The sequence below is a fragment of the Parus major genome, chromosome 5 (assembly GCF_001522545.3).
Source record: "Parus major isolate Abel chromosome 5, Parus_major1.1, whole genome shotgun sequence".
Classification (NCBI taxonomy): domain Eukaryota; kingdom Metazoa; phylum Chordata; class Aves; order Passeriformes; family Paridae; genus Parus; species Parus major.
In genome coordinates, this window is record NC_031774.1 from 49,860,981 (window position 1) to 49,883,943 (window position 22,963).

Below are 22,963 nucleotides of genomic sequence, written 5' to 3' on the forward strand. Positions count from 1 at the left end.
GGCCCGGAGCCCTCGGGGCGGCCGCTCCCCGTGTCCCGGTGGTGCCGCGGGCGGAGCCGGCCGGGCCGGGAGCAGCGGGGCGGGGGCAGCGCCCACCTCGGCGGCGGTGTCCCGGTGGTGCCCCTGCGGCTCCCACCTCGGCGGTGGTGCCCCCGCAGTGCCCCCGCAGTGCCCACCTCGGCGGTGGTGCCCCCGCAGTGCCCCCGCAGTGCCCACCTCGGCGGCGGTGGCCCGGCAGCGCCATGCGGGGCCCGCGGGCGGCCCTGGCGCTGCTGCTGGCGGCGGCCCTCGCCCCGCGGCCGGCGCGGCCGCACCCGCAGTGCCTGGACTTCAAGCCGCCGTTCCGGCCGCCGCGGGGCCTCGCCTTCTGCCGCCGCTACGCCGAGTTCGGCTGCTGCGACCCGCGCCGCGACCGCGCCCTGCTCCAGCGCTTCTACCGCCTGAGCGCCAGCCTCGACGAGCGCACCTACACCGCCTGCGCCGGGCACCTGCAGGACCTGCTGTGCCAGGTGAGACCTCCGGGACTCCCGGAGCTCCTGCTGCACCGGGGGCATCCCGCCGCGGGGCTCAGCCGCACGGGGATCCTCCGACGGGCAGGGGACATCTGCAGCCGCCCTGGGTATTCAGCCCCTGCACGGAGCTGTGGTGTAGGCGTGGATGCTTCTACCCCGTGGCAGTGCTTTGGCCCGGGTGTGTGTGCATCTGTGTGTGTGCATCTACTCATGCGGGGCTCCATCGAGCCCGGGTATAGGTGCTTTGGTCCAGACGTGGGTGCAGTGACCCCGTGCTTGTATTGATCCTATGCACTGGTCCAGGCACAGCGACTTTGGTGAGCCACGACGTGAATTCCCAAGCCCAGACTGGAGTACCCACCCAGAGGTGCCTCAGCCGTGGCATTAGCCAGCAGGAGTACGTCAACCCACACTTTGATGCATCAGTGATAGCAAACAAAGTAGGCTTGGTGTTCCCAGGCACTGAAAGGAGTAACTGTCCATGATCAAGTATCCAGTGGACTTTTTGTCCTTTGGCACTTGTCTAAAAGAGGAACAGGGACATTGCTCTCCTTTAGTTTAGGAGCAGCAGTCTCAGGTAGGTACATGGGCAGTTACAGTTTGCAGTCTCTTCGCCCTCCCAAGGTTAGGACACCAGACCTGGTGAAGAAACCCACAGGGCAGCCTGCACAGATCTTGTTCCTTGTTATGACCAATTTATGGAGTCAAATGGGGTTTTTTTGTATTGGATTACAGCACTTTTAGCATGTGCCAGGTACTAATAGTCCTGGTGATGGGTGCAGAGTAGTGCCTGGGGATGTGGAACCTCTGTGGTGGCCATCCTGCACAGGGGGGAATTTCCACTCAGAGCTGATGTTCTGGGGCCAGATATGATAATGGGATAATCACAGTCTGCACAGAGCAAAGTGTCTGACCCTATCATCAATGGAGGCCTTGCATGTATGAAAATGCCCCTGAGACAGAGCAGTGGCAGCTCAGTACCGTGCGAGTGTAAACCTTAAATTAATTCAGACAGTGCAGTCTTGTCTGCTGTGCTCTGATGGGATCAAAATGGCTTTTCAGAAATCCTGCTCTTTGCATTTTGCTGGTACCTCTTGGATACCTGAAAGCATGAAAAGAAAGACAACACTGTTCCACACCAGGTTCTAGAGAATTTACTTCTATTTCATCTCACATTGTACTCGAAACAAAAAACATCTGAATATATTTCTAAAACAAGCAGTGTCTAAGAGTCCATTCACAGTTAGGAAACCAGTTAGCAGTGTGTGCTAAGCACTCCTGCTTCTGGAAGTGATAACTAAGTCTCCTGTGTTTGTCAGAAAGCCAGCCACTGAAAATGTCTTCAGAAGCAGAGAAATATTTCAGTGTGGGAGCAATGATTCACTGAAATGTTCTGATGAGCTCAGTGCATGACCAGCCCAGATGTGGCTACAAACCACTCTAGCTGCACAAGCACGTCATGGAAGTTCAGTCATTGCAAACACTCTAGAACATTCTGTTTCTATTCATTCATTCATTATATATACAATTTATATCCTAGACCTGAATTAATAAGTGTGTTTCTGTGACTTAGCACATTTCTCTCTTTCTGTTCACAATTCATGATTTCTCTCAAATGTGATCAAATTATTTTGACAAGTGTCTCAGTTGTGGAACTTATGGATTCCTGCCTTTTCTTGAATTCATAGAATAGTAGAATAGTTTGATTTGGAAAGGACCTAGTCCAACCTTCCCTGCAATGAACAGGGACAGCTTCAACTAGATCAGGTTGCTCAGCCTATCTTTGAATGTTTCCAGGGATGGGGCATTTATCAGCTCTCTTGGCAACCTGTTACAGTATTTCACCACCCTCATTGTAAACAATTTCTTTCTTAAATCTAATCTATATTGACCCTCCTTCAGTTTAAAGCTATTACCTCTTGTCCTATCACTACACTGCCTTGTAAAACATCCCTCTCCAGTTCTCTTGTGAAAGGTGCCATAAGGTTATCTTGGAGCCTTCTCTTCTCCACCAAGCTGCAAGAGCAGATGCCTCACTCCACTTCTCGGGCAACAGCTTGCTTAAAGGCTCGAGTTTCCAGATGGAAGTGGTCAAGGAATGCCAGGGATAATGTGGAAGTTAAATGCTTTTCTGAGGAGTCCTGTTGCTTCCTCCAGGCTGATAGCAGCAGTAAATAAGACATTGTGTGATGTGGGTGTTCCATCAGATTCAGACTGTTGGAATTCCCCTGATAAGGAGCTGCCACTGAGTTCCTGGAACAGACAGGATGCATTTGGCTAGCCTGTCTTAATGTGGCTTGTTTTGTTTTCTGATGAGTTATTTTCATAGTACAAACTTGTTCCGCCCCTACTGAAGTAACTGATCATCTGTCCATTATTCCTCGGTCTTTGGACCACAACATAGTTTAAAATTAATGAACAGACAGCATCATTTGGAAATGACAATTTCAATCTAATATTGATCCTCTCTAATATCTAATTCAATCTAATATTGATCCTCTAATATTGACCCTCTGACTAAGGGTAGAGCTTGGTATTTTGAGTTATGTGAACATGACAGGATGATGTGAAGGCTGAAGGACCACAATATTTGCTTCTGAAGCAGAGAAATTCAGCATAAGGCATGAGGCTCCATCTCTTCTGGAATAAAATTTGGAAAATATTTCACATGTCTTGAAAATATCCTAGGACATGCTTAGGTACTTTCAGGCTAGTAGATAGATCTCTGAATATCACTGCCAGTGTAATGCTGCTGTAATTAGCTGAATGCCATCAGGAACGTTGTAAGGAGGGAAGGAGTTGCCCACTTCTCTTCAGACACATCTGAGGCTGTGGTGAACAGCCTGCAATGGCAGAGACAGGGAATCCATATCTCTGGATTCCCTAAGCTACTTTTAATTCTGTTGCTGAAGCCAGGGAATTGTTTTATAATGCATAAGATCACTGCTTGCTTTGAAAGAGGCTTTCAGAGAATGAGGTACACCTGAATACTCAAGTGAGGGGCCTCCTCTCTGAATGGGAAACCTCCATAGGCAACAACAGATTGAGCTCCCACCCAGCCCTCCCATCAAATCCCCTTTCTGTCTCATTTCAATTTGTTTTTTAAGGCAAATTTTTCAGTCATTATAAATGAATTGACAAATGCTCTCTCTGTCCCTGGCACACCTCGTGTAACCAAGCCGAGTGTGTTACCCAATCTGCCTGTGTAATTTCAGTGTTTTGTGTCACAAGCAATCTTCTTTTTACCACATTAATTGCTGCTCATTTGAAAGCATAATAACCTTCATTTTGCAATGAATGACTTGACATTCCAGGAGGAAAGCTTATTGTATACTAATGATCTGTTATATGGCCTCTCAGTTTATTATGGTATGTAATGGAAAATAAAATAAAAATTAAATATTGTGTATGCTTATCAGCTAATTTAAACAGTTTTGAATCTCAGATGTTATATCTTTTCAGCTATTGAATAGTGTTGTAATCTGCATAAAGAAATATCTCCCTATAGATCTAGAAACAGCTCTCTTTTTTTTTTTATTTAATTAAGCTGGTTTTGCTTAGGAAAAAAAAGAAGCAGCAATGCCAGATATGAATTAAAAAATACAGACTTTATTTAAGTAATAGTTTCTCTTCCGATCTTGGTTGCCTCAGATATTTATCAAAATATAACTTTGAAAATAATTGAGCCTCCACAGAGTCATGTTGCATTATTTGAAGAGCGCTTCTGAGGTACTTGTTGGGAAGATGTATTATAACTGGAAAATATTATTACAAGCAAGAACCCTTGCAAAACAGAACTGAGTCACTTTGGTCAGTTTGTAACTTACAGACAGTTTTACTGGATTGCAGCTTTTTCATAAGGAAAATGTGTCTGTAGGAATTCTCATCGTGGAGATTACAATGAGCTGTGTGAACCTGATCCAATTCCTTAAGCAGATTTCCAAGGCTGCACCTTCCATAAACAAGGGTTGAGCTGCCTCTGCTGCCAGTGGACCTTGCCTGGATTATGTCCATTTTGTGCTCACTATCTGCAATCCTGTAGCCTCACAGAACTTGGTGACCCATGTCATGATCATGAGATGCCTTTCACCACTCCTGGCTGGGGATATCTGTAGGCAAAGGTCCACCAGCAAAGGCAGCCGGACCCAAGCAAGGATGGTGTCCTCCCCTCCTCTTCCACTTTCACATCCCACTCCTTCCAAGCTGTAAATCACATCCATGGTTGAGGTGCATGCCTGGATTATCAAATGATGAGGTATGAATGTACCAGGCTTTGGCCCTGATGGCCTTTCCCATTCTATCGTCAGTGTGGAGATGCAGGGCCTGAATCTTCTTAGCTAACTCTTTGGTTTTGCTTCTGTTCTGTGATGGATCTTATTATTCCATAGATAAAGTCAGAGCAGCCAAGGAAGAAAAGTCTCTTTTGCCCCAGTACAGTGTACTCGGGTGATGTAGCAACATAGGCATCACTGCAGTTTTTTTTTAAAAGTTCTGTGGTTAGAATAAATGAGTAACAGCTTGAGGAAGTCGGCTTTCACCAGGAATATTGAAGATAATTTCCACAAGTGCTGAGACAAACCTCCTTTTTAAGATCTTTCCCTCTGTTAATATATCTTAAGAATAAACCACAACATATCTTGTAATTAAGATGAAATATCTCCAGTTAGTATCACTGCTCAGCTGTTTCAAATCTGGTCCAAGAAATGACTTGAAGCTTTTTCTCCCTCCCTCTAGGAATGCTCTCCATATGCAGCTCACTTGTATGACGCTGAAGATCCCTCCACCCCGGTGCGGACGATACCAGGACTATGCCAAGACTATTGCACGCAGCTGTGGCAAAACTGCCGCTCCATTTTTCGCTCTCTCTCTGCAGACCCAGAGTTAATTGCACTGGAAAACAACATGGCAAAGTTCTGCCGCTACCTGTCCCTGGAGGACACTGACTACTGCTTCCCACACCTGCTGGCTAACCAGAACCTTAACCAGAACCTGGGGCTGGTCACCGCTGACGCAGAGGGCTGTCTCCAGCTCTGCCTCGTGGAGGTCGCCAATGGGCTGCGCAATCCCGTTGCGATGGTGCACGCCAACGATGGCACCCACAGGTTCTTCATCGCAGAGCAGGTTGGTCTGGTGTGGACCTACCTCCCTGACGGATCCAGGCTCGAAAAGCCATTTCTGAACATCAGCGAAGCTGTGCTTACCTCACCTTGGGAAGGAGATGAGAGAGGGTTTCTGTGTATCGTCTTCCATCCTAAATTCAAATTCAATGGTAAAGTGTATGTCTACTATTCAGTTGAAGTTCGTTATGAAGAGAGAATCCGAATCAGTGAGTTCAGAATTTCTCCTGCTGACATGAATGTATTGGACCATGGTTCTGAAAGGTATTGTACACGTGTTTCTCTGGCAAATGAATTTAAGATCTTAGAGGGCAACTTGTGCATTTTTTAAGACTATTAATGAATGAAACTTACTTATCTTAATGTTTTCACATTCATGTTAGTCCAAGTCTGTGTCTAGTGTGTTGAGGAACAGAATGTGTGTGTCCTCCATGCATGACCTGCAAGTGTTCAGGGATAAAACATGTACAGTTCTCAGTTCTGGTGTGTCAGAGGATTTAACTAAACATGGATTAACCATTATTTATAGTTAGTATATTTGGGTTATTGTTGGGTGGGGCTTGGAGGTTTATATGTTTGGTTTGTACTTTCATGATTACCCTTTAAAATAGACTTTTGCAAAGCATGTGTGAAATTCATTCCAAAGCCAAAGGTTTCCAAAATTAGTATAAACAAACCAAGTGATACCAGAACAAAGATGGATTTGATCCCATATTTCTTTATCTGAACAACAACTCAACCTTTTGATATTACAAATTTAATATCAACTTAAATAAAACACAGGTCAGTATATTTCTACTGAGTGCATTTTAATTGGAAATGTCATTTGTTTGAGTCTGGTCTTGCAGTTGTTCCGTGCTAATATATACAGATGATGAGAGACTTGTTTGTGGAGGCAGGCTCATAGATTTATAACCTTCATAACCTCTAAATAGAACTATTATTATTTAGTTGTAAAACCACTGTTTTAAGAGACCCTTGAATATTACTAATGCTAAAACTTTTGCTTCATTATTTGGATTTTATTAGGGGCTTTCTAAACACCCAGTTGAGGATGATTCTAGCTCAATAGCTAATCTAGCTCATCTAGCTAATGATAGAGAGGGGATACTGGTAAATATATATATATATATATGTATATATATATATATATAAAGCAATTACAGCAATCCAGTGTAAACAGCACTGTAGATGACAGGTAAGGGGAATTACTACGTGGCACTCAGAGAAGCGAATCCTGCAGATATTGACAGCCCAGGAGCTGTCTTGTTTAAGAATCCTCAGGCTCTATGTTTGTAACAATTTCTGTGCTTACTTAGCTTATGGTTAGTACGGCTAAAGCTTAAGAAAACAAAATTGTGGTGCTATTGTGCTTGTGTAGGCACAGGTCCCACTGACTTCATCCTGAGTTGCTGGCCAAGAGGGAGCTGAGGCTGACATGTGGTGTGCACTGCCTCGGTACAAATATAGATGCGTCTGTTTATCCTCAGATGTTTCTCAATGTATTTTGGTTTTTTACATCTTCTTTGGGAGGCTGAAGAAGATTCACCTTTATGTCCAAACAGGATCCTCCCTCACTCCTGTTAGCTGCAACCTGTGCACTCTTGCACAGTTACCTTATCACAGAGGTGCTGATATTTAACAGGAGCTGACAATAACTCCATAGTTGGGTTCCTTCCCACTACTCACAATAAATATCAACATTTCAGAAGGGGAAAAAACTGTCTAAAAATGAGGTGGTGTAAGTAAATCTTATAATTTGCTTTTGTACCTTTTAAAAGGCATTGCCAGCATGATATCTAGACATTTTTAGAAGCTGGAAATAATAAATTTCAGTTGTTATACTTGGGAACCTCCACTGCATGTATTTGTGGCTTTAGCATTCAATAAAATCATAATTTATGTATTTTCCCCTTTTGTGCTATGGAAGGGATTCCAGGTACATAAAATATACAAATAAAATAGAGACTTTGGGGTTAAAATTAAGGTAAATTTTGTTGTTACTGCTTTGAATAACCTTTTGTAAATTCAGTTTGTTGCTGGGGCTGCTTTTAACTGCTCTTTAAACTCATAAGGTCCTGAGTGTGTAATTATCATTTAAGGATTTTTCTCTCTTTAAGAATTAAACTATTCCTTAATGTTTGAAAAGTTTTATGTTTGCCTTAAAAGCATCCTGGTAGGGTTGTGCCAAAAGCTGCACAGATGCACAGATGGATTGGAGTCCTTTCTTTTAAAATTTCCAATTTGCCATAAGCTCAGATGCCTTTTCTTTAATAAATTATAAAGAAAAATAAAAAAATAAGTTTAGCAAGGAGGAAGAAAGAATCAGAGGAAAGGTTTAAGTAATTAAAAGTATATTTTGTCATGTGATTTCCCAGACTTTCCATATTACACAATTTGGTGTTTCTGCAATCTGGAAAATATGTTGAAACTATTTAAGGTTAGAAAATCAGCTGTTCCCAAGAAAAATTCAGTAACATGGATATGGAGGAATTTTTATCAAAACCAATCTGTAGCTGCTGTCAAGAACTACATTGGCATGATGTTGCTCTGCCCTTTGCACAGTGCTTGTGCAGTAGGTAATTGCTTTCTCCCTGTTTTCACCTAGGATAATCCTTGAAATAGAGGAACCTGCTTCCAACCATAATGGAGGAGAGCTGCTTTTTGGAGATGATGAGTATCTCTATATCTTTACTGGAGATGGAGGCATGGCTGGGGATCCTTTTGGCACCTTTGGAAATGCCCAGAACAAGTAAGAGTGGATATCCATCCTTATGGCAGCTTCAGGGTGTGGAAAATCAATGCCAGCCACCTGGAGGCTGTGCAGGGGAAAACGCAATTATCTTGAAAAGGTTCTTTTTTCAGAGATATTCAAAGACTTGTCTTTTCTAAAACAGAAAGAATGAAACCCTAGACTTTCCAAACCCCCCCTCTCTGATTTTTTGCCAAGGTCTAGTCTAATTATTTTTTAATCTTTTTCATTTCTTCTCCCAATACAGATCAGCCCTGCTGGGCAAAGTGCTGCGGATCGATGTGAACAACAACGACCGCGGGCCCCTGTACCGAATCCCTCCTGACAACCCTTTTGTCAGCGACCCCACGGCTCGCCCCGAGGTCTACGCCTACGGAGTGAGAAACATGTGGCGCTGCTCTTTCGATAGAGGGGATCCCCACACCAAGGAAGGGAAGGGGAGGCTCTTCTGTGGAGATGTGGGGCAGAATAAATACGAAGAAGTCGACATTGTTGAGAAAGGGAAAAATTACGGCTGGAGGGCAAGGGAAGGGTTCAGCTGTTACGATAAAAAACTTTGCACCAATTCTTCCTTGGGTAAATAGATGTGCTCTCATTTTTAATTCCTGCCTTCAAAGCTTGGCTGCTTGGTGGTAAACACACCTTTTTGAGATGTAAACTTCTACTGTCTCTGTCTAGAAGGGAACTGGTTTGTGCATAAATACTGAAAGTACAAATGTTACTGAGTTAGGAGGAATGTGAAACATGCTGGCTGTTGTTTTCCTAGGTGATTGGTGTTGTTAGTGAAATTACTTAGTGATTCTGTGGTTTGGAGGGACAATTTCATCTTTGCCACTTAAAACAAGCTTTTGTGCAGGAGCAAGAAAAATTTGGAGGAATTGTATTTTTCTCCATAACTCACAAGTAATATCTTTATTTTAAAAAAAGAGAAAAACATTGACTGATCAACACTTATGCACATTGTCTGCTTTGCAGGTAGCTGAATGTATGTCGTATTTTCATTTCTTTTAGCTATGCCACAAAGGAAAACCTAATTTTATTTTCATTCCTTTAAATTGTTCAAAACTGGATTGAAGATGTTTGCTGACTGGCTAAATTCCAGTGAACACATGAAGTCAGAACATATTGAATTTCAAGGCTGATGTGGACCGTGTAGTGCTGGAACCTCTTCAAGAGGTTCAGGGAGGCAGTGGAGTGGGCTGGCACTGATTTGCATTAGCTGAGATTCTGATTCTTTTCTATGTGCTGTGTGTTGTTGTGTAATTTTCGTCCTAATATTAACTCAGTTTAAATTCCTTCCTTTTATTAGCTTCGCTATTAGTGTGAGAGTGATTAAGTATTTTTTTATAAAAATGTCAAGAGCAGGGAGCAGATTTTTTGCACTCCCTTTGCTGAAGCAGTTGTTCAGAGAGCTCATTTATTGCTCTCCTGTGTGACAGTACCCACATGAGCATTCATGGCAGACACTTTACTGAGGTCTCCAGGGATTCAGAGCAATTTTTGATGACTTTAGAGACCCTTTGTTAGAACAGTGAAATGTCACAGCCCCTTTAGAATGATAAGTACAGCTGAAGTGTAGAAAACACCTGCTTTAGAGGAAATCCCCTGGTGCAAATTCTTTGCTTGCAGAGCTGCCAGGTTGGTACTTGCAGCATCTGCTCCTTGGGCAGGGAAAAAGGCTGTGAGGATGAGGAGGAAAGGGTACTATGAGGTACCTGTGAGCCAGGAGTTTCAAAAGAAAGGGGAGGAAGCACCTAATGGAGACCTTCAAAATTAGGACATCTCTCTTCATTTTACATTTGTCTTATGTTTTAACTTATATTTCACAATGAATATGCCAGTACTACATCATTCATGCCTGTGCCATCCTATAAATATTTGATGGCCCTTTCAAGTCGTTTCTCCATCTCAGAGGAAGAGAAGCTATTTGTGCTGACATCTGACATATCTTTTCATCAGTGCCTGCAGTCTGGAGTCACCCATCTCCTTTTTTCCTTTTGCCACCTAAACAAAGCTGCACTGGGCAAACATTTCCCACAGGGGTGCAGCGACTCTAGGAGTAACCTGTGAATTTCTAGCTAACCAGACCAGCTCTGTAGAAATGTGGCGGTAGTGGCACTTACAGAGATGGAGTGTAGTGGTAGGAGAAGGGCTCAGGAGAGCACTGAGTTGTCTTGGTGAGAGGCAGGGCAATCAAATGGGATTCTGAAAAGGTGAAAATCAAACTAAATACAACTCCACTGGCAATTAATTTAAATAGAAGATGCACCAGGGAACCTGATTGTACTCTGCCAGTCTCAGAACAATCGAGATAAAGAGCTATTCTTCAGCATGTGCAAAACAAGTCAGAGATCTTTTCTGCCTTACAGATGATGTGCTTCCAATTTACGCATATCCACACAAAATGGGAAAATCCGTTACAGGAGGCTACGTCTATCGAGGCTGCGAGTCTCCAAACCTGAACGGTCTGTACATATTTGGTGATTTTATGAGTGGGTAAGTAAACACTTAGATCACTCACTAAGTTGTAACCCCAGCCAAAATCCCCCCCAAAACAGCCTAATAGCCCTTCAGCCCTCCCCTCTTGTTTTTTCATGTGTTTGTCTTGCCCTTGAAAGACAAAGGTTTGTAGGATGTATAATACATTTGGGTTAATGTTAACAATCTTTCACCCTTCAGAGAAGTTCTTATTGCAGTCAGTGTGGGTAGGAAGCATTAAATATCGTTTCAGGTGTCCATACTAATATTCATAAATCATCTAGTTCAGGTTGTAGAAGTATTCTTTTGCCTTGCAGACGCCTGATGTCTTTGAAGGAAGATCATGCCACTGGAGAGTGGCAGTACAGTGAAATCTGCATGGGGACAGGACAAACATGCATGTTCCCTGGGCTTATCAATAACTATTATCAATACATCATCTCTTTCGCTGAAGATGAGGCAGGTAATCTTTTAACTTTATGCCACACTGAATGGTGTGTTTCTGGTTTCTCTTCACAATAAAACACCAGAGAAGAGATCAGAGAGGACTCCTGGCAGGCAACGCATAATGGGGAGGCACAGTGCAAGTCTTTAAAATGCCAGATACCCAGTATCTCCCAAATACCAACCAAAGTTACAATGCTAATTCTGAGATCTGTGTGCCATGCAGTGCCTGCAGTGAGAGTTGGAGAGTCAGTTTCCTTGGGGCTGAGTTTGGTATGCCAGACGTGCTGCTGCGTACACACCTTCCCTCTGGAGAATAAAGGGGGACAAGTAGAATAAAACAAAGCTTAGAAAAATCCCCTCATTTTTCACAGTGTTATGCTGTAGGAAATGCAGGCCCTGGGAACCTGAGAAGCTGATACCCAAGGGAGAGCAAGTCTATCTTCTGGTCTAGTCAGGAAGGCTGCGGGCATTATTAATGGGTATAGGGAAGGAGATGTCATGAATAGCAGTTATATATCTGCTCACCCTGGGCCAAGGTATTTGTACCTCCCAAGGTGAAGCAGAACAAAAGCCTATGTTATGTCTTGAGTGAGGCAGCAGCAAAAGAGTCTTTAAGTCTATATTTTATTAGTGCCAGCTGGGATTTTGCCTTGTGTAGGACTGAAGGATACAGTCTCAGTGGAGCTTTGCTGTGTTTTCATGACTGGAGACATTTTGCTTTCTAGAGGGGAGCTGCTGTGATTTGAAGAGGAGGAAATAAAGAGAGCCCTGAGGAGAAAGCTGGTGGTGTCTCCCATTGTTTGTACAAGGGTGTTGCATAATGTGCAGCCCATGCAGTCCCTGGCTGGGGCTGGGCAGATGAGCCCCACAATGTGGACTTCATGTGTGACCCAGCAGTGCAGGATCTGTGCTCTGCCCTGTTCCAGGGAGGTCTTGGCTCATGATCACAAGCACCTGCTTCCAAAATACCCCAGCTTTTAAACATCTGTTTTTTCCTGCAGATTATGTCAAGTTTGGATGTTGCTCAAATCATATAAATGCAAATTTCATCATGTGAATGCAAATCCTCCAAGTTAAATATTAGCTTGGAAGTCTGACTCTTTTTTTTTTTTTAGAGTTAAATTCCATTTTCTTTAATGGTTAATATTCATGGAATTTAGAGCTATTTTACAGTGCTTTAGTGAGAAGGATATCTTACCCTAAAATCAAATAACTTAGTTCAAATCAGCTTTATGCCAAGTGCAATATCAAGCTGTTGATTGCAGCCCTTGCTCATGCACATGAGGATGATCCCCCTCATCCTGTGCTTGTCAACAGAGTCTGGACAAAGCAGGGGTGAAACGCTGCCAGCTTTTTGCTGTGCTTTGCATAAGTATGATAGAGCTGAGTGGAGATTTGGGCTGGTCTCTTTTCAGATGTAGTTAATTGTCTTGTGTTGGCTTTATAGTAATGGAAAGAAATCTGTTGATAACAGTGTAGTGAGGTTGCTTTATCTGCTATGAACAGTCTTCTCTTGCACCTTTTTTTTATGTTGGGAATTTAATGTTTTACAAGTTTGTCACACAGGTTATTTTAACAGGGTTTTCTTCACAGAAGCAGTGAAGTTTTGGGGTTGCTGTTCTGATGAGTGTTAATCTATCTGGTGCAGTGGATGTGTGTATATAGTGGGGAGATCTCTGTTTATGGCCATTATATATATATATTATATATATATGTTATTTTGGCATTATAAAGCCACCGTCCCATCCCTGTCCAGCAGAACATGTCAGAGACACCTCAGGCACTGTGTCTGTGGGTCACACGTGTGTAGCCTGTGTGCTTCATGCCTGAGCATCCAAACTGCTGCCTGATAACTTCCAGGAAAGAGAAGCAGGATGTAAAGCACACATCACCACAAAACCAGGTATTTCTCGTCCCTGTTTGGACCAAGGCTGCCTCTGGTCTGTCATTAATGAAGCTCAACAGAAGAAGGAAGAAACCAGCCAGGGGTAGCCAAAACTTTCTGGCCTGGGATTATCCAGAGGAGCCCAGCCCAGGGCAGCACAGGAGAGCAGGTAGGAGGAGGGAGGCTCAACCCCAGCTGCTGCCAGTTGCCCACACATTCCTTTGCTGACCTCTCTGTTCCTTCCCCTCTTCCCCTTGGTTTACCCATAGGACACCCAAGAAAGTCTGTCTTATTCACTAAGCAAATCTATATTGCATCTTTTTCTATTTCCGCTCTTTTTTAAAAAAATATTGCAAGTATATTTTTTCTCTCTGATCCTTTTTTGTTGTACCACTCAAGCACTTGAGCTCTCAAAAGAGTGCCAGAAGGACTGTTTATCCCACTCTCCCCTGCACAACAGGAGAAGAAGGATAGAAATGCTGTTAAGAGAAAATAAGTCAAATAAATGGTGAAGGACATTGTTTGGTTGAAGGTCAAGCCCTGCACATGTGACCTGACAAAGCTGTGATGAATCAAATGCCTTTTGTGTGAGATATGTCTCATTCTGAGTGTGCTAGAGAAAGCAAAAGCAAAATCTTGTTCTCCTGTAATTCACCCCAAAGGAGTGCTTCATCCAAATGAGCAGAAGACAGTGAATTTACCTAATTTCCTTTCATTTCAACAAAAGTAATTCAGGGTTTGACTGTCTTACATTAGAGAAGTCAAAGGACACAGATCATAATGAGATGACAAGGAAGGTCTGAGCAGGTGAACCTGCAGTGGAAATTTGTCCAAATAGTAATTCATGACAATTTGTAAAAGCTGCCTCTCACTAAGAGTATTTTATGCCAATGCACTGCAGATGAGCTCTCAGACCATGATGCAGAGTTGATGCCTTTGTGCTGTACAGGACAGAAACTCCACGGACAGTTTTCAGGGGTGTGTCTGTTTTGTTTTTTTACCAGGGGAATTGTACTTCCTGTCTACTGGAGTACCAAGTGCCACAGCTCCCCATGGAGTGGTGTACAAAGTGGTGGACACCTCCAGGTATGACATGTTCTTGTTGCAAGGCCTGGTGATGGTGCAGTGAGTCCTGGCATGGATGCAGTGGATGGGCTGTGTGATGGTGTAGATGTGATGAGTGATGTTGACTGACTAATTCACTCTTCTCCCATGCTGGGCCCTTCTGGGGAGGTCGATCAAGGAACATCTGGAGCCTATTGTGGGTCTGCTTTGCTCCTGCAGTCGTGGGGGTCTACACTGCCTGGTGCCAAGTTTTTATGAGGCCTTTCGGTGTTATGTGTGTTGGGAGATTTCCTGAATGCTAAAGGAGTATTTTGTGCATGGATTGTCTTTCTTGGGCAAAGTTTCTCTAGATTCCTGCCCAAAAGGGGGCAGATTTTCTCAAGGTGTTTATTCTCAGTTCATCCCTGTTTTCATCTCCCACAAGAACCCTGTGCCCCTGGTCACTGCAGCCAAAGCTGGACCAGCATGACCTGCAGTGTTTTCTTGGGCAAAACAGAAATTAATATCAAAAGTACATTCTTCTTAATGTTTCAAAGAGTTGTATGGATTGGACAAGAAAACAGGACCATTATTACATCTCCTGGGTTCCACGTGCCTGTATCTGAGACTGGGCAAGGCAGGGAATAGCTGTGTTTTATGGGAAGACTTACAGCTGTTTTTTCCATCTTCCTGTTTTTAAAGTGTGACTATTATTGGCTAAACACCAAGATACTTTCAGCCAGAAACAGAGAGCGATATTTTGTAGCTTTTTTTCTTTTTTAATGGATTAAATTTAGAGCTTTAGCTATCTGAGGATTTTGAACCAAACCACTTGTCTAGTTTTATATTGAAACCAGTCCCCAAAGTTAAAAAGCCCCCAGATCTGTCACATGTTTCCTCCAACTCTTCTCTGTCAGGAGCATTTTCCATTAGCAAATGTAATGGAAGAGTTCCTGTAAACTATGTATTAAGAATCTGGAATTACGCAATCTTTGCAAAAATAAAGCAAACAGAAATCAAACACAAGGAATAAGTTTAAGTTTAAAAAGAAGCCTTTCTCATGTTCAGAGTACCAAAAAAAAATCATTGGAAAATCCATAAAAGTAGGGAACATCCTTGTGTAGACAGTTGAAAGAGAAGCTCTCTACCTTCCACAGAAATGAAAATGCAAACAATCCTAATTGCACAGGAGTTATACCCTCCAAATGCAAACATCATCCAATTTTGAACCAATTTGAAAACCTCTGAAGAAGCCTGAGGATTACCAAGACAGCTGTCATAGGAAAAAGTGGTGATGAACCGGATGTGACTTCCCAGAAGTGAGATACATCTCTATGGCAAACAAATTGTGTCAAAATAATGCACCATACTAAGACAAAGCCTCTGGAGGAGACATTTAGAGTTCTTTTCTGAAACGAATGCATTTTTGACATGACATTTGTTTGGGCTTTCTGTATGAATAATAGTATGTTATTTTGCTTCTGTGAAAACAGTCTGAAATCTTGCATACACATGACCTTTGTGTCAGATGTTCAACATATACTGTCTAGTTTTGTAATTTTTATTTTCAGTTTGATTATTCTCTTTCTAAAGGTTCTATTGAACCTGCCAATGTTTTATTTCCTTAATGGCTTCAATAATGGCAGCTGAAAACACAGACAGAGGACTCCACTGCCTTTGGAATATTTGGACTCTCATCAATGGTGATCTGTGATTCTTTAGTTGTTTTCAACTGTAAGAGATTAGTTGCATCACTTAAACAGACTTTGTTTCTTTTCCAGTAAGAATTATGTTCTTAGAAAAACAATGGGAAGTGTTGCTATGCCAGAGGAAAGGAATTAATTGTGCAGTGTATGTTTCCCTTTCTTTCAAGGACAGCACCACCAGGAAAATGCCAAGTTGAGCCATCACCAGTGAAAGTCAAAAGCAAGCGCATCCCGTTTGTACCAAAGGAGAGTGAGTGTAACTCTTGCTGTTTATTATTGGTTCATGTTAGCTGGCAGTAGATACAAACTCCAGATTTGCACTACCCAGAACTTCACTCTTCAGGGTATCCTCAAAATTAAATCTTTCCAGATGTTTTAGATCTGAAGAAATGGTTCAAATAAGTCAAACTCCTTTTCTTGGCCACGTGAAATTTGCTTTTTAGTTTCCGACCCTCTTCATTTTCTCTTTTTCATGCTACATTGTACACATTTCATTACCACCAGCTTGGTTTCCCTGTAACTGTTCCTGTCCAGAGATCTTGTACTCAATGGTACTTTTCAGGGTCAAGTGATTTTTTTTGCAGTAGTAGTGGAGAGGATATGACGGGTAAAGAGTTGGGAAGTAGCTCACTGAGCAAGATGAGAGCTGAGTCATTGTTAGTTGAAAGTGAGAAAATATGGGCTGACAAAATGCTCCCAAAAGAATCAGTGATCATGCACTGAGGCGAATTTTTGGCTTACCCAAATCCTCCAGGGCCTTTTGATTGCTTCATGCTGCATGAAGGATTGTACTACTAAAGCTGGAGTAGTCAGTGGTGGAACTGAATCTGCAGCAAACCAAGTACTATTTATTGAGGTACAAAACCACAATATTAGGATCTCAAAAGTAGACTAGACAGTATCACTGTTCTTTCTCACTGTGCATTTAAATTACACATATAAGTACCTAGGCAGCACCCCAACAAATTCCTTTCCAATTCAGCATAGTCCATGAACTTTGTCACAAGGTTAATGGTACTGCAGGAACTCCAAAGTCAGTACACTTTTATTTAATTTTTAATTACATTAATCACATTACATTGCATTTGAGTCACTAACAGTTCATACAGCTTTGGCTTAAGGGAATAAAGAGGGCACTCAGCACCTTACAACACTGAGTCTTTAAGGTGGAACAAACTCAGAAGTAATTATTGACTGCTGACATGCCTGAGCACTCAGTATCTTCAAGGATGTTCTCCTTTTCTGGCTGTGCAGGCAGCTTCCAAATGTTAGTAACTTGGTTCATGTTCAAACATTTTTGTCTGTGTCTGCTTATGCATTATTCTCTATGCAAGCCCAAAGTTCAGATTTTTAAACTATACGTATAACTAAATCTTTTGGGCTTGTTTACAAGGTAATTTTTGTCATAAATGAAAACTTAGAAATGATGGGAGGGATTCTGCCAACTGTCTCAAGAATTAGTCTCTTTTTGGTGAAAAATGCGCACAATCATTTTGATTCAGAAGCACACAAAGATGTGTAACTGTAAATATTTATTGTTTTGGTTGGTATTTGGTCTGAATGTAACAGAATCACCAGGACATGTGCCTTGAATTAGCTATGAGTGCATTTTTTGCAAGTGTATTTAAGAAATAGTTTAATAAAGAGTATTATATGACAACTTGATCCAGTGAAGTGAAAAGCACTCGCAGGTGACCATTAGCTTTCATACAGTCCTACATAGTATTCAGTCAGTCCCAGGGTTTTTAAGTGCTTTGCCAGACTAGACTCCAGCAAATGAGCTGTGCACAGGTAAAGCCTTCAAATCTGTTTCTTGCCTTGAGAACCACAGCTTTCAAAGGAAGGAAATATTTTCATGTCATGAACGCAATTCATTTTTCAAAGAGCATTATTTGGAAAAACATGGACCATTGCAAGGGTTTGTCTTCTGGGGACTAAGCACAAATAGACAGTGATATTTTTCCTCTTCTCTGTACTACAAAGAAAATTATGAATGAGAATGCATAAATCTGGGATATAAATCAAAGTCACAATGTCTTTGCAAATGTCTGTGACACCATCCCAGTTCTGTTGAATGTTATTCTGTGAAATTCAGAATTGCTTCCTTCTGGCAAACTAAAACTTATTTTTAAGCTAAAAATAAAGCAAATGTGAATAAGCAAGTCCAGTAACACCTGGAAACTGTGACAGCAAAGAATTTTAATTTCTTCAGAGTCCAAGGCTCTTTCATTTTTTTCTTTTTTTTTTTTTTTCATAAGGAAGAACAAACCCAACCCCAAATCCTGTTTTATGTGTTGTCCTGACAACTCTGTTCCTCTTGCACATTCCAGTTGCCAGAGAGAACTGATTTTGAATGTTCCTGATTTCAGTTCCTCTGAATAAACCATCTGGCCCAGTGGGAAGGCCACGCTCTCCTCTGGTAATGATCCAATCCTTAGTAATGAAGAAAAGAGCAGAAATAGCACCTGTCTGTAAAATGTGTTCGGCAGCACTTCTCCAGGATATGGTGAAGAGCTCCTCTCCTGACCGTGAAACTCCAGCACCTACCCTTTAAGGGCTGGCATTTGCCAATAAAACACTTGGACCTTTCCTTTTGGGAGAGGCTCAGCGTTGGCTTTCAGCCCTGCAGTCCTCTCTGCTAACAACAGCTGACATTTTTCATTGAGGAAATACCGGTTTGCTAAGAGTCTTGTTGCTTCTCAACAGGACCAAGTAGGTAAATTCCAAAAAATTACTTATATAAGTCAAAAATCAGCATTGGTTTCGTGTAACTGTCTTCAAGCACTGCTTGAACAAAGTGACAGACTTTGTGGTTTTTCCCCCGACAGAGTTTATTATGAAAACACCAACGCCACATCCCCGGCTGAAGACCACCACCGAGGCCCAGCGGGGAGGCGGCCCTGACGCCCTCAGGCCCCTCACGCCGGCGCCGCCGGGGAGGGGAGGCAGGCCCAGCCCGGCGGCGCCCGGCGGCGGGGCCCGCGGGCCGGGCCACGGGCCACAGGAGAGGGGACAGCGCAGGAGGAAGAAGCCCCCCGGCAATGGCGCCGTGAGGCTGATGCGGCAGGGCCGGCGGGGCCGCGGCCGCGGCAGGGTGGAGGTTTACATCGACGGCGAGTGGGGCACGGTGTGCGACGACGGCTGGAGCCTGCCTGCCGCCGCCGTGGTGTGCCGCCAGCTCGGCTTCCCCTACGTGGTGCGGGCCACCAAGAAGGCAGAGTTCGGGGAAGGGACCTCCCTCCGCATTCTTCTGGATGATGTGCAGTGCTCCGGGCAGGAGAGGACGCTGCTGGAGTGCTCCCATGGCGGTGTGGGCACGCACAACTGCTCGCACGAGGAGGACGCCGGTGTGGTGTGCAGCCGGGAGGAGGTGACAGACCGGTGACCGAGGGGCTGGGGAAGGCAGCTCAGGGGCTTGGAGCGCATCCCTTTCTTGGCCAGCCCTCTAAACCAGCTGCAGTATTGAGGAGGGTGTGCCCTGCCTTGAGGATGCTGCGTCTGTTCAAAGTAATCTCATGTTTTCTTCGTGCTCGTCCCCATGCATCTGCCTCAGAGGGAAAAAAAAATTAAAAATAAATAAATAAATAAAATGAGGCAGTGAATTGAGTATGATGTGGGCAGGGGCTGCATTTCTATGGTTTTTTTTGTAGGAAGAAACCCCCAAGCATCAGCCTTTATAGATCAGAAAAGATGCATCCTGTTGCCCTTTCCCTTTTCAAAATACAGCATTCTTCAGCTGTGCTTCACAATGTTTTGCCAAAAAATAAATTCCCAAATGACCACGTTTTACTCTTACGGAAGCATTTGCATTGCTCGCCTTGTTTTGCCACTTGCAGCTCTGAGCTGCAGTTTCTAAAGACATGCCTTTCTAAATCTGTGCCTTTCTTTGCAAATTAAAAAAGTGTTGGTTTTTTTTTTTTAACTTTCCACCCATTAGTTTAAAGGAAAATTGTTTTTCTGTAATGCTTTTTATTGGTATAAACCTATTGGTCAGCAAGAATAAGCAAAATCAGATGATTTAGAATAAATCATAATGTACTGCATGGAAAAAAATTCTGCAGTTTACATTAGCCTAAGTGAAAGGAAAATCTGACCACTTTTACATGAACAGGATTGAAAATCTGTCCTTTTTTAGATGAACAAGATCATTATCCAGCTTAGCTCTGAAGATACTTTGTACGTGTTTATCCACTTTCCCAAACTTTATGAAGGCACATGTTTTTTCATTCAGTTTTTCACAGGTGTGAATGACTAGACAAGATGCACTGTGGCAATAATCCTGTAATATTTACCCCTTTTTAGAGGATATTAAAAAAAAAAAAAAATAAAACAAAAGCAACCCTATTTTGTCTGAAATGTGTTTTTCACCTGAGTGGTGATGGGAGACACATGTTGTCTTATGAAAGCATTTGGCCTGGTTATTTGTTTTCCCTGGTGTAATCAGGATAGGTTTTTTTCTTGCTGCTCACACAAGAACGTGAGAAAGACAAAAACAATCCCCAAAACCTAAATAACCTCAAATGAAAAATGACCAGTGTATCTAGGAAAGTTCACAAGCAAAACCTTGTATCTAAAGCTCTTACTGTGGATATTTATTATAACCCAATTTCAAGTTGACAGTATCTTCTTAAGCCCAAAACTTGCCTAGGGTAAATTAATCTGTTTTAAATATTTTTCCTGAACTTTCTGATAAATTCTCATTGAATTGGTTTTGGTATTAGAGAACACCTTCAATACACAAAACCAGATGATCAAAAAATAGTATTTCCCCCTCCTGCTTATGAACTATGGAGGGAGAACAGATGTATAAAGTGCCTTTTGAGAAGTACTACTCTCATTTCATTTGAAAACCTACAAATGCCATCACACACCAGACTGTTATCAGGCCTTTCCCATTTCAGTGAAGTTGCAAACACATTTGTTTCAAATGCAGAAATTCACTTCAGGCACATCAAAATGAGTCCTTTGTAAATTCTTTTGTTAAAAGAGTTGGAACCTATAGCTGGTGGGACTAGAGGGCTGGAAGAAAATCGAAGGTGGAGATACTATCTTTCTTTTTCCAAATTCCTCTTCTGCTTCTTTTGGCTCTTTGGCCAAATTTCAGCTCCCTCTGTCTGGGAGATTTTAAGGAGAATCTTGGTCATAGTTATACTTCAAAATTACTGGGTAGAAAAAAAGGCCTACACAATAAAAGTTACCCTAAAGGAATTAAGGTGATTCCAGGATGTCTGCCACAGATGAATTAGGCATTTCACCATCATTTTCTAACTATTATGTATTCTTTTTCTAATTTCACTACTAGTTACCCTGCACCAGCTTTAGTCTGTTGAATGTCCTGAGAACAAGCAGAGGCCACGTACACCTTGGATATTGCTGATGGTGATTGCAGGGTGACACACAGGCTCTGGTGACAGCCAGAAGCACGGAGGAACCAGCCCCTAGGGAGCAGCTGTGGGTGAGAGCGAGCTGTGCCTGTCTGTGCTGGCACAGAGAACCCCCCGTGTTTGCTGGTGAGGTGTTTGCTGATGCTGCTATGGGGGTGCTCCACAGGGAGAAACAAGACTTGTAAATACAGGGGTTTTTTCCTCTTATCCTTTCTCCCAGCCTACACTGAGTGGGGAAGGTGTTCAAATAGGATCGAGCCAGCTCAGCACACGTGGCTGAGTGTGCATGTCTGTGTCTGCCAGCTCAGTATGCTACTGTGATGCTGGGAGGGTATTTCTGGCCATTGTGGTCCCTTCCAAGCTTAAAATATATCTGTTCTAAATCCTGGTATCAGTCAGTCTAGTTCACTAGTATTTAAATTATGAGCCCGTACTATTTAAAGCACTCAATGCATTTACTCACATGCATTTAAATACCTGCTATCTCATCTGTTGTGTAATAGGATTCTTATTGATATCATTTTTATATAGCTGGATGTCACACCAATTGAGCATTAGATAAACTAATAATCCCTGCTGCTACACTTGAACATGATAGTATACTTCCTGGATGCTAATTCAGGATAAATCTTAAAATAGCCAACAGTGCAACCAGACTTCCTCACATACTGTGTGGCAGTCCCAAAGTTTTGTCTAGTAGCGATATGGTTTATTGCCTTGTCTCCTGATTCAACTCTGTGACTGAGACTGGAGCACCTACATTTTTCCTTACATATCTTTCCTAAAGTTAGCACAGCTGCATCACATAGAGGACCCAGCATATCTCTAAGGGAACAGTAAACTCAGCCTTTCCATTGTCTTTTTCTCTACCTCCAAGGAAGAGTAGCTCTGCCCAGAGCTCAGAATTTTTCACTTATGTCCTTGTGGTGCCCAGCATCCAGCCTGAGCACTGCCACACTGGGTTGCATTCTGCAGTATAGGCATTATCTTCATTTGAACTTACTGTGCTCTTTCCAAGAAGTCTAATAGATAAATCTTCCCAATATATCTGGGAATAATCTTTAGAGCTTGCTGCCCATGCAATGGAGGGATAGTGAAATAGGTAGGGTGTTGTATCAGAGGTTCTCACTCAAATGCTGGCAAAACCCTCCTGGGAGCTGAGCCCCTGAACCCTGGCTGGAGCACTCCATGAGGATTTCCTCCATGTCAGGGGAATTTCTGCTCTGCCCAGGTCAGGCTGCAGGGCATGAACAGCACAAGGCACATGAATCACATTATTATGGGCAGAGGTGTGTAATAAAATTGTACTGAAGACATGACTCAAGTTCAGAAAACTCACTGTGGGCGACACTGGCACAGGGTGCAAAGATGAGCCTGGGGTCCCAGCTCCACATGCTGCCATCATGTTTGTCTTGCCTTTATCTCCCCTATCAGCCTCTCACCAGTTAGGACTGGTTGTGCTGGACTTTATGATGGCCAAGGGAGAACAGCAGCTCTTGAATGCCTGCCCTGCCCCAGGGCTCAAACCCAGCAAAACACTCCCAGGGCTGTGCCCAGCTCAGCCTGCCTCTTCTTTCACGAGTTAGCATTGATAAACCTGCAGGGCTACAGTCCACAGCATAAATCCATCCTTCTGTA

The 22,963-nt window shown here is 43.0% G+C and overlaps 1 protein-coding gene across 1 annotated transcript; it reads left to right on the forward strand.

Annotated features, from left to right (window-relative positions):
• The first annotated feature begins 242 nt into the window (after positions 1-242).
• Positions 243-20,272, forward strand: HHIPL1 (HHIP like 1). Its single transcript, XM_015632321.2, has 9 exons — positions 243-509; positions 5,247-5,893; positions 8,238-8,381; positions 8,629-8,957; positions 10,751-10,877; positions 11,177-11,322; positions 14,196-14,277; positions 16,109-16,191; positions 18,770-20,272. Exons 1-9 carry the CDS (start codon positions 243-245, stop codon positions 19,324-19,326), a joined length of 2,382 nt encoding a protein of 793 aa, XP_015487807.1. The 3' UTR covers positions 19,327-20,272.
• The last annotated feature ends 2,691 nt before the right edge of the window (positions 20,273-22,963 follow it).

Bases quoted from the DNA above. Each gene is read 5' to 3' on its own strand.
- HHIPL1 (XM_015632321.2), top strand. From the start codon at position 243: ATGCGGGGCCCGCGGGCGGCCCTGGCGCTGCTGCTGGCGGCGGCCCTC. The intron at 10,878-11,176 runs GTAAGTAAACAC...TTTGCCTTGCAG, and splicing joins TTTGGTGATTTTATGAGTGG to ACGCCTGATGTCTTTGAAGG. The intron at 14,278-16,108 runs GTATGACATGTT...CTTTCTTTCAAG, and splicing joins AAAGTGGTGGACACCTCCAG to GACAGCACCACCAGGAAAAT.